This window comes from Notamacropus eugenii, chromosome 1 (assembly GCF_028372415.1).
Source record: "Notamacropus eugenii isolate mMacEug1 chromosome 1, mMacEug1.pri_v2, whole genome shotgun sequence".
Taxonomy (NCBI): Eukaryota; Metazoa; Chordata; class Mammalia; order Diprotodontia; family Macropodidae; genus Notamacropus; species Notamacropus eugenii.
The window spans coordinates 716,941,921-716,957,970 of NC_092872.1; the positions used below are offsets into that span (position 1 = coordinate 716,941,921).

At 44.7% G+C, this 16,050-nt stretch overlaps 1 protein-coding gene across 1 annotated transcript in view; it reads left to right on the plus strand.

The window, feature by feature from the left end:
* Positions 1 to 287: 287 nt before the first annotated feature.
* URGCP (upregulator of cell proliferation) overlaps positions 288 to 16,050 on the plus strand; it is a 36,305-nt gene continuing 20,542 nt past the window's right edge. Inside the window, 4 exon segments of the mRNA XM_072636742.1 lie at positions 288 to 488; positions 491 to 595; positions 598 to 816; positions 819 to 869. Coding sequence (XP_072492843.1) covers positions 380 to 488; positions 491 to 595; positions 598 to 816; positions 819 to 869 — 484 coding nt within the window. The 5' untranslated portion in view covers positions 288 to 379.

The window sequence follows — 16,050 nt, forward strand, 5'->3', positions numbered from 1 at the left end:
CTGGAGAAGTCACCTAACCTGCTGGCCTCCATTTCCTCGACTGTTAAATGGGAATGGGAACACGTCTACCTCCAAGGTTGTGAGGATCAAGTGAGGTAATGCCTGGGGTGCACAGTGCCTGGAACATAGTAGGGGTTTTACGAACGCTTGTCCCCCTCTCCTCCCAGGGAGGCGTTTTATCTCTGTGCTGAAATGCACCTGTGGTTTGGAGGGGTCACGTGTTTGTAAATTGCACTGATGTGAATTTCACTGATTCATTCACGCACTGAGGACTCCGCGGGAGAGCCATGACGGCTGGAGCAGCCGCTCTCTAAGGTCCCTGGCAGTGCTCGGAGTCTAAGTGGGGAGGTATTTATTTGTTGAGCTCCTGCTGCGTGCCATGCCGCTTCTCCAAAGGCTGCAGAGGGAGCCTCCGACAGGGTCCCTGCCCCTGCTAGGCCAGGCTGACAGCTGGTCCTCCCCGAGGAGACTCCGGGTGAGCTCTGCCCCTGGGAGGAGGGGAGGCGAGCCCCCCGGCCGCACCCCTCCTTCTGCCTCCGCGCGCCCGCCCCCCACTCGGCTGCCGGCGCTCCTGGCCAGCGAGGATGCGAGGTGCCCAAGCTCCGTCCGCACATGTCCGCCGCCGCCGCCCGGCTCATCCCCGGCCAGCGCAGTCCCTGGAGCAGAGCCCTGGAGCGGGGCCGGTTGTGCAATCCCTAGTTATCTTAGGGGCAAGCTCCACCCTAGGGCTTTCCTTTCCGAGCCCGAGTCAGAGTGACTCACCGTTCTGCACCAGAGGAAACCGGAGCAGCCGGGGGGCCGGAGCCGGAGCCGGAGCCCAGACCTCGCCTGCCCGCCCTGCCCTGCCCGGCTCCTATGGCGTCTCCAGGGTGAGTGCCGCTCCTGAGCGCCCCTGCTCATCCTCCTCTGTCTAGCCCTCTCTGATGCCTGCAGCCGGACGGCAGGGACCTCCCCGCCTAGCCAGGGCCCCGCGGAGGAGGGCCGCGCTGGCTCCGGGAGACACTTTGGCCTGACTTTCCAGCTGAAGGGAATCTAATCCTAGTGGAAATTTCTGAGCTCACAGCTCAGGAGGCCTGAATAGCCGGTTTCTTTAACTGTTTCCCTGCTGGGTGGACGCCGAAAGGCAGAGCTGCTTCCCAGGGATCAGCCCCTTGGACATGGGCCTGGCCCAAGGCTTAGCTTTTCCCCACACACCTTTGTCCTCAGCCCCGAGGGAGAGCCCCAACCCAACCACTGGTGCGTCTCAGTCACCTCTGACCTTTGAGACTTAGCCTGTACATTCGGGTTCAGTCACTAGGGGGGGAGACACCAAAAACAGGCATCTGAAGGGAGCTCGGAAGCCTGCTGGCGTTCACAAACCCAGGGCAATGTATTACTCCGGGGAGGAGTGAGCAAAAGGGCCTGCTTCCTTCCAGGCTGCCCTAGGGTTCTTTGGGCCAGATCCTGGTCCTGCAACCAGCCAAGGTCTATTTCCCTAGACTCCAGGGAGAGGGCAGCCTTATGGCTAGGCTGACAAGGAAGAATTTGGACTGGCAGGGCATCTAGAGGAACTGAGTTCCACTCTGGATTCTCTTACTGTCCAGCAGTGTGCGTTCCTGGGGAAACTCACTTCTCCTGTCACTTAAATGTGTGATCTTGGGTAAGTTATGTCATCATCTCTAAGGCCTCATTTTCCCCTTCTGATGATCATTTTCATTCCTTCTAAGCTCTAGAGCAGGGATCCTGTGGGTGTCTGGGCTTCTTGTAAACTTAACTGTTTGAGTCTAGCACCTCCCCACCCACCTCTCACTCCCCAGCAACACACACACACATCCTCATATACTGACCCATACATTTGGGCAGACTGCACTTCATTGAGTAATATACGATTACTCATATGGCTTTCAGAAAGACCCAGTGATGATACTTGAGGAAAGAATCCTAAACCAGATGGGGCTGACTGCAGTGTCCCCATTTTCAGTGCTGATCCGCTCTAACAGCTCTGATGGAGGGGAGGTTGGTAGGGACTCTCAGAAGGCTTAGGGGAGGGAGGGAGTGGGAACTGTCCCCCTGGCTAGCTCCTTCTGGGAGAAGTCTTCAGTTCTTAGAGGTCCAGTGGTCTTTCAAGGATCTGGAGAGGATTTTAGCTATAAAAACTACACAAAGAACCCAGAGAACCCCACTGCCATGCTTGTGGCTCAAGCTGATTCTACTTTTTTCTGCTATTCTTTGTAAATTTTATTGGCATTTATCCTGATAGAATATTGCCTGTTTGTAGGCATTTTCAAAGCGCTTTACTCTGAAGCAGGTGGTCCATACATCGCCATTTCCATTTCACAGATGGGGAAAACAAGCTCAGAAAGGTTCCACTACTTCTCTAGGGTCACATAGCTAGTCATTGGCAGGTTTTTGAATCCAGTTCTTCTGCCTCCAGGACCAGCATTCTGTCCCATATGCCCTGGTGCCTCTGTAGATTAGAGTTAGGGTCTTCTAGAATATCTAGGCCAGGCCTTCTTAACTTTTTATGTGTCATGGAACCCTTTGGCATTCTGGCAAAACCTATCCACTCCCTTCTCAAAATTAGGCCCTTAAAGGCATAAGATATATAGGATTACAAAGGAAACCAATTATATTGAAATATAGTTATCGAAGTGATGTTTAAAAGTTCAAAATTTCTGCCTTTGGCCAACTCTCCCATTTTTGCTGATTAAGGAATTAGAAGCTTATAGAAATTGAGTAAGTGATGACTAAAGCCATGTGGCTTATTAGTCAAAATTGTTTATGCATGTGTCAGATTGTTACAGCTAGAAGGGACTTTGGACATCATCTCACCCAACAACTCCACAGCCCTATTTGATAATTGAGTAAACCAAGGTCCGGTGGCTTATCCAAAGTAATGTAGTACACTAGGAACTGGGATAGGAGACCCAAACTTGGGTCTCCTCCCTCCTACCTAGGGATTTTCCATAATTCTCTCTTCAATTATAAGTTACTTGAAGATGGGGACAAAGCAGTATAGCTGTCTATATAACAGCCAGTTCAGGTCTACTCAGCACTTAACAAAAGGCTGGGAATCTATGAAGCCAGTCGCATACTGGGGGAAGTCCCCCCAAGTGCATCCATGAGTTCAAGGTTCCATAGTGCAGGTGCATCTCAGCCCACGTGATCTGGGCTTCAGAGGAGGAGAGTAGCCTCATAAAGGGTGAGCCAGGGAAGGGCCTAGCAGGGCAGTAGGGCAGGGCAGGGCAGGGCAGGGAGCTTCTTTCCTGTCCTTGCTCTGGAAGAAGGCCAAAATTTCTTGAGAATGTGGGAGAGAGCCTGTGTGGCAGGGCCTTAGTCCAGGTCTATGCAATGCAGTGGCTGGCTGGCCCCTATAGGTCTGCCAGATGTGTCAAAAGCCAGGCCCCTCTGCCATGGAGAAGGCAACAATTCAACAAACTCAGTATTCCATGCCAGGTGGAATACACAGTGCCAGTGCTGGAGATACAAAGTCCCCTCCCTTCCACCATCACCACCACAAACCAATTCCTGTTCTGGAAGAGCTTATATTCTACTAGAAGGAGTAGGGGAATAGCCATAGTAGATAGAGATAAGTCTAAGGTAATTTGAGGAGGGAGAGAGAATTAACACATGGGGAGAACAACAGAGCTTGGAAGGAAAAGATGAGTTTTAAAGGAAAGTAAGGATTCTGAAAGGAGGAGATGGGAAATGAAATATAGTGGGAGAAGGGAAGAAATACAGCTAGAGATAGAGGCTTGGAAAAGATTGTGGAGGGCTTAAAATGCCAGGCTGAGGAGTTTGTTGTGTTTTATCCCAGATTAGATCTTATCCAAGACCTGCTGACTGATTGGGAGAGGGAAGCATCTAAGATTCAGTCAAGGTTTCCAACCAGGCAGCTTGGAAGATGGCAGTGCCCTCCAATGAAGTAAGGACTTTTGGGGGCAGCTAGGTGGCACCACAGTGGATGGAGCACTAGCCCTGGAATCAAAAGGATCTGAGTTCAAAACTTATTAGCCATGTGGCCCTGGGCAAGTCACTTAACCCCGACTGCCTCAAAAAAAAAAAGACCTTTGTGGAAGAGACGGAGTGAGGGTAGGGTAGAGGACATTTGATGAGCCCAGCTTTTGGACTTGTCGTAAATGAGTACAATAGCCAATCGTCAGGGATTTATTAAGTGCTTACCATAATTAATTGTAGGTAGCATTTATAAATCACTTTAAGGTTTGCAAAGTGCTTTATAAATATTATCTCCCTTGAGCCTTCCAAGCTGGGACCTGGGAGGAAGGTGCTATCATTATCCCCCTTTTATGAAACTCAGGCAGGCAGAGATTAAGTGATGATGTGCCCAGGATCAGACAGTTCATAAGTATCTGAGGCTGGATTTGAACTCAGGTCTTCCTGACTCCAGACCCAGCACTCTTATCTATTGCCCTGCCTACCTGCCTGTTATGTGCTAGGCACTGTGCTAAGTTCAGGGGATGCAAAGAAAAGGCAAAAACCATCCCAATGGGGAAGGTGGGATGAGAGAAGAGATTTGGAACCATTCGGTTGCCATGTTCCCACCCCCATGTCTACTAGGTGTTCCCAGGTGGGGATTTAGGAGGATGCTACGAACTGAACCCAAAGACTGAGAAATGCTGAGGACCAGATGCTACTCAGACTGACTAATAAAAGAAAGAGCCCCTCTAGAACCTGGCTTTCTCCACTGTAGAAGATGCAGCTTAGGAGAATCCCTTGGTCTGTTTTAGTAAAGCATCTTGTCTGTGCTGGCTTCTGTAGTGATACAAAGCCTTCTAGGGGCTTTGAACCTGTTTGAAAAGACCAAGCATATAGCAATTCAAAAAGTTAAATTACGGCAGGGAGAGGTAGGGATTGTCCCTGTGATTTCGTTCATTTGGGGAACTCCCAGGTGAGGAGAAGCCCTCTCCCAAAGGTGGATAGCAGCTTCTCTGCAGTAGAGTCTCTTCGAAAAGAGTTGCCTAAAGCCAAAGAAGTTAGGTGACTTGGCCAGGGTCAGTTTTTGTCAGAGGCAGGATTGACCCACTCCCCAGGCTTCCCAGGTTCAAGGCCAGCCCCCCATATACTACATCATGCTAAAAGATAAACAGCAGTCCTAGTAAGGTCATAAAAAAGTGTGTGGTTAGTTGCTAAAGGGATGTTACAGGCCAAAGTGCTAAAGTCCTTGAGAGGAAGGGGAGATCAATCAATCAGCATTTATTGAGTACCCACTGTGTCCCAGGTGCTGTAGACTGTATCTAGTGACCTCGGAAGCTGGAGGATGGTTTTCATAGAATCACAGAAATTCTCTTGGTTGGCAAAGACTTCAAGGCTATCTCCTACAAACTGTATTTGAACCCGATTCCCCTCTATGATATCCCCAACGAAGGCTCGTCAGTCTGCCATCACTTGAATACCTCCAGTGATGGGAATCTCACTCTCTCTGAAGAAGCCCTTCTTGGCTTCCACCTTGGATGGTTCTAATTATTAGAAAGCTTTTCCTGACATCAAGCCTGAATCTGTCTCCCTACAACTTGCAACTCATTGCTCTGCCCCGTGGGGCCAAGTCAAAGCCTAATAGATCTTATTTTATGTATCTTTTGGGAAAGGCAATTGGGATTGAGTGAATTGCCCAGGATCACACAACTAATAAGTATCTGAGGCTAGATTTAGAGACTTAGGTGACTCCTGAGCTAGTGCTCTATTCACAGTGACACCCCCTTTTTAAAATTTTTATTTTATTGTTATCTTTCTAATTACTCTTCTAAGAACTCCCACATATTTGGAGGCAGCTATCATAATCCTTCCCCCGCCCCAGTCTATTATTTGTAGTTTTTTAAAATTCACTGATATATTTTGCTTGGACATAACATACTTTCCAAGAAATCCCCTTACAAAGTACACTGGTCATGAACAGATGTGGTGTGAAAGAAATGGGACCATATGTGTAGTGAATACAGCAATGAAAATTAAAAGACCTCTAAAAGTATCTCAAACTCTGAGTAGCTGAAAAATTAATGATGGTCCTGGAGAAGAGATATCATCTATCTCCTTCCTTTCTGAAGAGAGGTGAGGAACCAAGAGGAAAGAATGTTGTCTATGTTATCACACTGACCATGTACATCAGATGATTTGGTTTGTTTTTGTAATGAGGGAGGGTGATATGGTAAGTAGGACCTGTGCTTTAGGAAGATCACTTTGCTTTTTTGTTTTTGAAGTTAATTTATTTCTTTTTAGTTTTCAACATTTACTTCCATAAGTTTTAAATTTTTCCCCCTTCCTCCCCAAGATGACCTGCAATCTGATATAGGCTTTATATATACATCCCTATTAAACATATTTTCACATTAGTCATGTTGTATAGAAGAATTATAATGAATGAGAGAAACCATGAGAAAGAAAAGACAAAACTAAACTAAAATAAAGAAAATAGTCTGCTTTGCTCTGCGTTCAGACTCCATAGTTCTTTCTCTGGATGTGGATGGCATTTTCCATCATGAGTCCTTTGGAACTGTTTTAGATCCTTGCATTGCTGAGAAGGGCTAAGTCTATCAAAATCAGTCATGGAAGACTGTGGCGGTTACTGTATACAGTGTTCTCCTGGTTCTACTCATTTCACTCACCATCAGTTCATATAAATCTTTCCAGGTTTTTCTAAAGTCCTAGGAAGATCACTTTGGAGGCTGAATGGTGGATACTTTGGAGTGAGTTGAGACTGGTGACAGGCAGATCCACCCTCCAGGTGTCTGCAGTAGTAGTTCAGGAGTGAGGTGATTGGGACCTGCACCAGGGTGGCAGCAGCATCAGAGGAGAGAAGGGAGTGTATTCAAGAGATGTTACAAAGGTGAAATTGACAGGCCTTGGCACCATATTGGATATTGAGGGTAAGAGACAGTGAATCCAGGATGACTCCTAGGTTGTAAACCTAAGAGACTAGGAGGAGGCTGATACCCTCAACAGTAATAGAAAGAGGGAAGTGTCTAAGGCAAAGATAATGAGTTCAGTTTTGGAGCTGTTGATTTTAAAATGTCTGTGGGACATCCAGCTTGAGATATCTGATAGAGATGCTAGACTGGAGGTCAGGACAGAGGTTAGGGCTGGTTTAGTAGACCTGAGAATCATCAGCATAGAACTGAAAATTAATCCACACAAGTTGATGAGATCACCAAGAGAAATGGTATAGAGAGAGAAGAGAAAAGGGTACAGGAAAGAGCCAATCAATGAGCATTTATTAAATGCTTACTACGTAATTAAGTACATAGATACTTACAAAGAGATACAAAGAAAGGCAAAAAATAGTTCCTTCAAAAAGCTTCCATCCCAGTGGAGGAGACAGTAAGTAACTAGGAATATACAAGATACATACAGATGGGAAGATAAGCTTGAAGGGGGGAGGCTTTGGTTACTAGATCAACCAGGAAATACCTCTTACAAGACAAGCTTTGAATTAAGGTTTGATAGAAGCCGGAGAAACTAAGGATTGGGGTCACCTTCCAAGGGCCAGAATATGCTAGGGATGAGGGCAAGTCAGTGCAAAGGCACAAAGCTAGGAGAAGAATGAGATAGTATGTGAGAAGTTCTTTGCCAGCCTCTCAGCACTGTATGAATAGTAGCTATTATTGTTTCATAGAATTCAGTCTCTGGTTTCAGGTAATGTAATTTTAAAAATGCATATGTCACATCCCTGCCCTTTCTACCTCCCACCTCCCACTTCCCTCCAATCAAAAACTATCAACAGAAAGAAGGGCTGTATCCCTACCTTTGATGGTGTGCTTCTGACCATTATTTGGCCATGGTTTTGTTGCCTTTTCAATTTGACTCTATTTACCTTGTTGTGTATGTTGTTTCCTAAGTTAAATCTTTTCCCATCCCCCATGCCTATAAGTGGTCCTTCTGGTGATCTGAAGCCCTTCCTCTGGGCATTCCCTCTCCAGTTTATCAATGTCTTTCCTAAAATGGGATGTTCAGAATTGAATGTTACAATCCAGATATGGTCTGATTAAGGCAGGATGTAATGGAATTCTCCCTTGCCTCATTCTGGACATTCTACTCTTAAGGTAGCCAAGGAGAGGATTAGTTTTGGGGGTCTACCATGGTATACTGTGGCTTTGTTCTGAATTTACTTTTTTATTTTGGTTCTTCAGTGTTGGGTCGGATTTGGAATGGCAGAGAGGAGCAGGCGTGGGTATGGGGTGATAGGAAGACATATAGTACCCAGCACAAGTATGAGGGCATTTTCAAGAGATGCCAAGTAGACCAGTTGGATGGGAGCTTAAGATCTGGGCAGCTGAGCAGTTGGTATAGGTTGGGACCATATTGCAGAAGGCCTAGAGTGCCAGGCTAATAAGAAATCTGGACATTATCTTCCAGGCAATAGAGAGTCATTTAGAATTTTAAAGCAGAAGAATAAAATAATGAAAGTAGTTTTTTGTTTGTTTTTTAGAAGACAAGTCTGTCTTCGGCATATATTTTGGAGACAGCTGGGTGGCTCCATGGATAAAGTGTTAGGTATGGAGTCAGGAAGACCTGTGTTCAAATCTAGCTTCAAGACTCTTGCTAGCTGAATGACTCTGGGCAGGTCTCTTAACCTCTGTTTGCCTCAGTTTCCTTATCCCTTAAGTGGGGATAATAATAACAGCGCTTACCTGAAAGGGTTGTTGTAAGGGTCAAATGAGACAATCATTGTAGATGGGTTAGCACCCTGCCTGGCACATAGTAGGTGCTGTGTAAATGTTAGCTATTATTATTATCCTAGGATCATAGATTTAGAGCTGTGGTGTCATCTAGTCTAGCCTCATTTTACGGATAAGGAGGCCCAGAGAGTGTAGATCATAAGGTTATATAGCTAAAAGGGACCTTAGGCATCATTTAGTTTTAATCTAGTGTCCATGAACTTTTTTTTATAACTACATTTCAGCATAATTGGTTTCCTTTGTAATCAGTCCCATGTATTTTAAAACACAATTCTCAGAAGGAGCCTATAGGCTTCACCTGATTACCCAAGGGGTGCAGGATGCAAAAATAGGTTAAGAACACCTGATACCACTGTCTAACATAGTCATTTTACAGATGATGAAACTGAGGCTTGAAAGAGTTGGTGACTTGTCTAAGGTCATACTTTCCTTCCTTCCTGTCCAGGCCCCTGATGTTAGACCTGACCTTCCAAGTCATGGTTTTAGGACAGTCCACCTGGTATCTGCCTGACACTGAATAAGCTAGATGATCGTGAGCAAGTCCCTGAAAAGTCTACGGGTCTCAGTTTTCCCATTTGTAAAGTGGAACTAAAAACATGTATCCTACCTGCGGCACAGAACTATACTTCACCACAAATCCCCAAAGCCTCGTGCTGCTGCCTTCAATTCCTCTTTTGTATAAAGGAGAATTAAGCATTTTTCCTGTGTGGGCCCCAGATGTAACCCTTTGACTTCTGGTTGAGATCCTACTGACTTCATAGTCCCCTCCCCCACCAACTGGGCTCATGGCCAACTGGTTTTTCTTTCTCTTTTTCTCTCTCCAGCTTTTGACAGACTCTCTAGAGAGAGGTTGCCTTTGGATTCAAATACCATGAAGAGTCAGTCAGTCTCTTCTTCCTCCTATCATTTTTCCTGGTTTGTCCAACAGACTTTACCTCCCATTTACAAATTGGAGATGGATGGCAAGAGGCTAAGACTTAGACCAGGAGGAGCCAGGACAGAGAGTTAATCTGAATAAGAGATTCTTAACCTGGGGTCTACAGAGGTCTTTGGATAGATTTCAGGAGGATGTGAACTTTGGATGGGAAAAAAGAATGACATCTTTATTTTCACTCATCTCTAACTGAAATTTAGCATTCTCTTTGATTATTTAAAAACATGACTCCGAGAAGGGAAGCAAAGACTTCAACAGCCTGCCAAAAAGGGAGGTGGGGGCAGCGGGGGAGATTTATGACACAGGAAAGGTTAAAAACCCCTGGTCTAGATAGACAGAGATCCGGATGATCAGTGCCCTCAGTCAGCTGGGGCAGAGTTACTTAGAAAAGATAGTGAAGGCAGTGGAAGCAGGGAGATATCTGGGCTGAGAAATCCAGGCATATAACAAGGTCCGAAGTCTGGGAGGTCAAGTCAGGCCAGGATGAGAAACCAGACCAGAAGATGAAGGAACAAAGGGTCAGGGACCAAAGCAGAGAATCTGTTCTTTTTCTGATTTCCGTTTATCTTTGTGGTTCCTATCTCGGCCCCCCAACCTTCCCCTTTCACCTGTTTACAACTCCATACCCCTACACCCATCTGGTTCTTCTCCCTCCACCTTCTAGACTCCACTTCCCTTTACAATATCAGTTAGTAAATACTTATTATTATAAGTAAATACTTATTAATCAATTAGTAAATACTTATTAAGTTCTTACTGTGTGTCAGGCATTATGCCAAGCCCTGGGAGTACAAATCCAGAAGTGAGTCAGCCTTTGCCCTCTAGGGGCTCTTTTTCCATTTGAATGGGGTTACCTCTTGCCCACAGATAAGTAACTACAGAATATATACAAAATAAAACCACAAAGGTGGAGGGAAGGGAGTAGACAGCAGGGAGTGAGAAGAGCAAAATAATAACAACTGGAGGAATGAAAGACTTCTGGCAGAAAGTGGCAGAAGGGAGGCATCCCAGGGAAGGGAAACTGCATGTGCAAAAGTATGGAGGTGGGAGATGACTGTTGTCTACTCAGAACAACAATTAGAACAGTTTGGCTAGGAGCAGAGTGCAAATGGAGAAGTAATGTGTAATTAGCCAGCAAAGACAGTCTGGAACCAGATTGTGATGGGCTCTAATTGCTAAATGGAGAAGTTTGTATTTTAATTCTAGGAGCAGAGAGGTGACATGGACAGACCTGTACTTTAGGAATATCAATTTGGAAGTTATACAGAGGATGAATCCCCATTCAAGGATTTATAATGTATATTTTCATGTCAAAACCAGTCCTGCTGATTTCCATTAGACATTTACAGATAGTTAAGAACTCACTTTTATATCTCTGGGCTTCTAGATATGATGACAATTTCCTGATACGCCAAGTTGCAGGCGTCATTAAGTGCCTGCTATGTTCCTGTCACTGTGCTAAGTGCTGGGATACAAAGAAAGGAAAAAACAAAACAAAAAAATGGTTGAAGAGGGGAGACAGAAAATATGCTAACAGCTACATATAAATGAGAGATACATAAGATAAATTGGAGATACTTATAGGAAGGCATTAGCATTAAAGGGGATTGGGAAAAGGCCTTGTGTAGGAGGAAGTGAGGAAGGAGAGAATTCCAGGGATGGGAGCATGACAATGGAAAATGCAGGAGAAATGAGAAGGAGATGGAGGGGAGTAAGGTGGGAGAAGACTAACCCTTCTGGTAATTAGAAACTCAGATGTTAGGCTGATCTGAGGCATCTTTTCCATCAGAGCAGGAAGATATCATCTCTTCAGAAAGGACAGGCTAGCCCAATGGAGAGTTTTTACTGGGGAGGAGACTGGTTGACTCCTCCACACTGAGGTGGACTGCACCAATCTATTAGGCTCACTAAGAGGGACTGGATGATGACTCCAGGCTGAGTTGGACCAATCCATTAGGCTCCATTAGGACCACTCTAAATAGAAAGTGGAAGGATGTCACTCTCGGAAGCCCAGGATCATGAGACTAAATGCTGGAAGGGATCTTAGAGAGCATGTAATCGATAGAACCCTTTTATTTATTTAATGGAGAAATCAAGATGAAATCACTTGTCTCAAGTCTTATACATGGAAGGGAGCAAAGCCAAGATTCGAACCCTCTTCCTTTGATTTCTGATCCAGCGTTCTTCTCTATTCCTCTATTGTGGCGTGAGGTTAAGAAGTTGTCTATTCAATAGTCATCATGGTGGGGGGAGGGTGGGGGAGATAGAAGAGTTCTTGGACTTTAACTGGATCGAATAAGAGAATATTTGTAAAGTGTTTAGTGCAATGTTTGACCCACAATAGGTGCTTAGTAAATGTTGATTCCCTTTTCCTCCCCCTAGTGATCTTGAGAGAGTCTCAGAGGAGCCGAGCCTCCTATTAAGGAAAGGTGGTAAGGACCAGACAGTATCTGCCCATATCAAGGGTACATGGGTGTGGGAATGCTGCGGTGGAATGGGGATTCTCCACTGGAAACCGGATTTCCCAATGAATTCCATTGGAGGAAAAGGGGGGTTCAGGGAGTTTGACCCAATGTCAGGGATAGGACAGGCCAAGGGATAGAAGTGAGTGGACTGAAGAGCTTCTTCCACATAGGTTAGCAGAGCATAACCCATTCTACCAACTCCCATCCTGCTCTGCTTTGGCTCTTAAGTTTCCTGGAAGTTCAAGAAGAAAGAAAAACATGTAGGCTTATGTAGTCTTCATTTCTTAATCAGAAAAAAAAAAGGCTTCATATGTATCTACAAAATGGAATATGGTCCTAAATTCCAGTAGCAATCAGTTATGGATATGTATCTTGTAAAAGGAATGTTAAGCAACCCAGTCCCTTTCCAGGACCATAGGAAAAGATCCTACAAAGAATCTTCTTGTTCAGTTGTGTCTGCCTCTTCATGACCCCGTTTGGGGTTTTCTTGGCAGAGATACTGGAGCAGTTTGCTATTTCCTTCTCCAGCTCATTTTACAGATGAGGAAACTGAGGCATAGGGTTAAGTGACTTGTCCAGAGTCCCAGTTAATAAGTATCTGAGGTCCTATTTGAACTCAGGTCTTCCTGACTCCAGGCAGAGAGCTCTATGCACTATAGTGCTACCTAGCTGCTCTCCCTCATTTTACTCATGAGCAAACAAGACTTGCCCAAGGTGATGCAGCCAGCAAGTCAGTCACTAGCAGGCTGTCACCCAGTAAACATTTATTAAGCACTTACTATGTGCTGAATACTGGGGATACAAATACAAAAAAAGTCTCTACCCTCAAACAGCTTCCCATCTGATAGGGGAAGACGCAAGGAAGCAGAAAGAGGGAGACTGGGTAGTTAGTGCTCAGGGAAGGTAATGGATGTGCATGATGTACATGAAGGTGCTTTGTGACTGGGAAGTGGAAGAAGCCCCAAAGTAGTGCAGCCAGGTGGGAAATGAGACATTCTAAGCTGGGCTCCCTCCTTAAATACAGGTGTTGGCTGTTCATGGCTTCGCCCTCCAATAAAAGGGACCAAGGGTAGTGATGAGGTGAAGACCCAACCAGGGGTGGGGAACTTGCAGCCTCGAGGCCCTCTAGGTCCTCAACTGTGGCCTTTTGACTGAATTAGGGCCACACTTGAGGACCTAGAAGGCCACATGTGGCTTCGAGGCTGCAGGTTCCCCACCCCTGTCCAAGGTTGATGGAATCTTTAGGATGGGACAAGATTAGAAGCCAGGTACCAATTAGGGGTCACAGAGTTGGCGCAAAACTGAAAACCACTGAACGACAACAATCCCCAGACAACTCTGTAGGACAGCTCTGAATTGGTAGTAGAAGTTTCCAATTTTAATGAAATTAGAGGTCTGGTCCCCAGACCCTGGAACACAGAGGCAGTAGGATAGTAGACAGAGGCAGGAAGACTTTGGTTGGAATCTTGCTATGTGATTCTAGACAGGTCTCTAAATTCTTTGGGCAGCTCCCTAGGATTTATCGGCTGATAGATGGCCTGTCATCTGTGTTGGAAGAGGGACCTTCCACATTGGACATTCCTTACCAAATTGTAACTCCTTCTCATAGTACCCTTTGTGTCTTTGGGTACCTGGGAAATAGAGTGAATTAAGAGTCAGTTATTGCTTTACCAAAGGATTCATAGTAGGACTTCACTGAAGAGTAAGTAAACTCCCTGGTGAATTCAAAGTACTGGTAGATTTACGTGAAACATGCCCAGCACTTAGCACCATACCTGGTACACAGTAAGCACTTAATAAAAGCCTATCACATGTTGCATGCACTGGCAATGCAGTTTACTTGTAATGTTATGGATGACTTGGTTTACCTTATTTGGGATTATTTGCACCTCTACCTCTTTTCATTAGCATGAATAATGGAGAGCTGTAACTTGACCTAAATGCTTTTTCTGATAGAATACCCTGGGAAAGGTTAGAGTTGTTGATCAGCTTGGCATAGAACATCTATCACATATTTCTCGGGTGACACCTTAGTAGTAGTAATAATAGCTAGCATGTGTAAGGTTTGTAAAGTGCTTTCTATGTGTTAACTCATTTGAACCTCACAAAAACCCTGTGAAGTAGGTGCCCCATTTTTCCAGATGAGGCTTTAAGAGATTAAAGTGACTTTCCCAGAGTCCTCCAGCTAATATGTGACTGAGGCAGGATGTGAACTCGGGTCTTTCTGACACTTAAGTCCAGGGCTCTACCACTGTATCACCTGGCTACCTCCTGGTCTTCAAAGTTCCTCACTGATCATATGCTCACACCCACCATGTACTTCTCCACTGCTCACTGTGTGATGTACATTTTAGGTTCTTCAATGAATGTTCTGTTCCATGTTTCCTAGTCACAAAACAACATTGGTAGAATACCAGTATTTCAAAAGATGGGCCTTTAATTCCGGGACTCTCATGGGATCATTTACTGAAGTGGTGTTGAATCAGTAGTATAACAGGGGCCAGTAAAACTCCAAAATGTGATTGGAAAATACTTAACAAAATAAGTAAAAATACAATACAACATAAATAATGTTAATTTGTAATTTTCTAAAGTAATACTAAGTCCATTTGGACTCATAACTTCCTGACTCCAGGACCTGGCACTGCACCACTTAGCTGTCCCACTTCAGGTGGGTTCATAATAACTTATACAATTTATTATTACTCTGTATGATTACAAATAAGTAGGGCAGGATTAAGGATGCCATGTGGGCATGTAATCCTTTATATTAGCCTCCTAAGATAGGAACTGGAAGGAGTCCTAGTGGTCATCTAGTCCAGCCCCCTTATTTTACAAAGGAGGAAACCCAAGTGAAGGAAAGATTCAAACCCAGGCTTCTGGACTCCAGATCCAATGCCTTCCTTCTGTTGATTATCTCACATTTTTTCTGTCTACACTATAGTTGGACTGGAAGCTCCTGGAGGGCAGGGATTGTCTTTTGCCTTTCTTTGTATCCCAAGGCTTAGCACAGTGCCTGACTCTGAGTAAATGTTTAATAAATACTTATGGACTCAACTTTTCTCTATAGTCAATCAACCAGCAAGCATTTATTAAGCACTTACTGTGTGCCAGGCACCATGCTAAGCAGCAAGGATGCAAAGAAAAGCAAAAAAATAGTCCCATCTTCAGTAACCTTCCTCCATCTCCTCTGTCTGTCTCTCCTTCTCTCTTTCTCTCTCTTCTTTTTTCTCCTCTTTCTGCTTCCTTCTCTTCCTACCCCCCCTTCCCTCTTTCTCTCTGTCTTTTCTTCTCTCCCTCTTAAGCTCTATCTCTCCCTCCTTCTCTTTCTCTCTGTCCTTTCTTCCCTTTTTCTCTTTATATATAGATGTACATATACACTCTATTTATACATATGTATACGTTTTTGTGTATGTGTATATATGGATATTGTACATACATACATTATACATATAGAATAGATATAAGGTAACCTTGCAGGGGAAAGCTCTAGCATCTGGGGGTCCAGGAAACATCCTTCCTGCAGAAGGTGATGTTTGAACTGAGGTTTGGAGGTAGCCAAGGATTCTAAGAGGGAGAAGGAAGAACTTGGATAGGAAGGACAGCTGGTGCAAAGACACACCTAATGTCATTAGTAACAATGTCAATTTGAATGACACAACTCTTTTAGTTTTCCAAACACTTTTTATTATTCAAAGTCATCCCTATCACTTAGTCTTGTGCCAACTTCATAATACCCCTTTGAGGTAGCCCCAGCTTTGTTATAGGAGGTTCTTGGTTTTAGACACAGAACATCTAATTCAGTGCAATAAACTTTTATCAAGTATATACTGTCTGTGGGTGCTTATGTCTCAAATGTTCTAGCAATGACACAACCTGCTACTCTTGAAAATGAGGAAACAGATCTTAGAGAGGTCATACCCCTTGGCCATAGTGTTACAGTCAGAGGCAGGGCTGGGATATTAGGACTCAGGACCCCTGG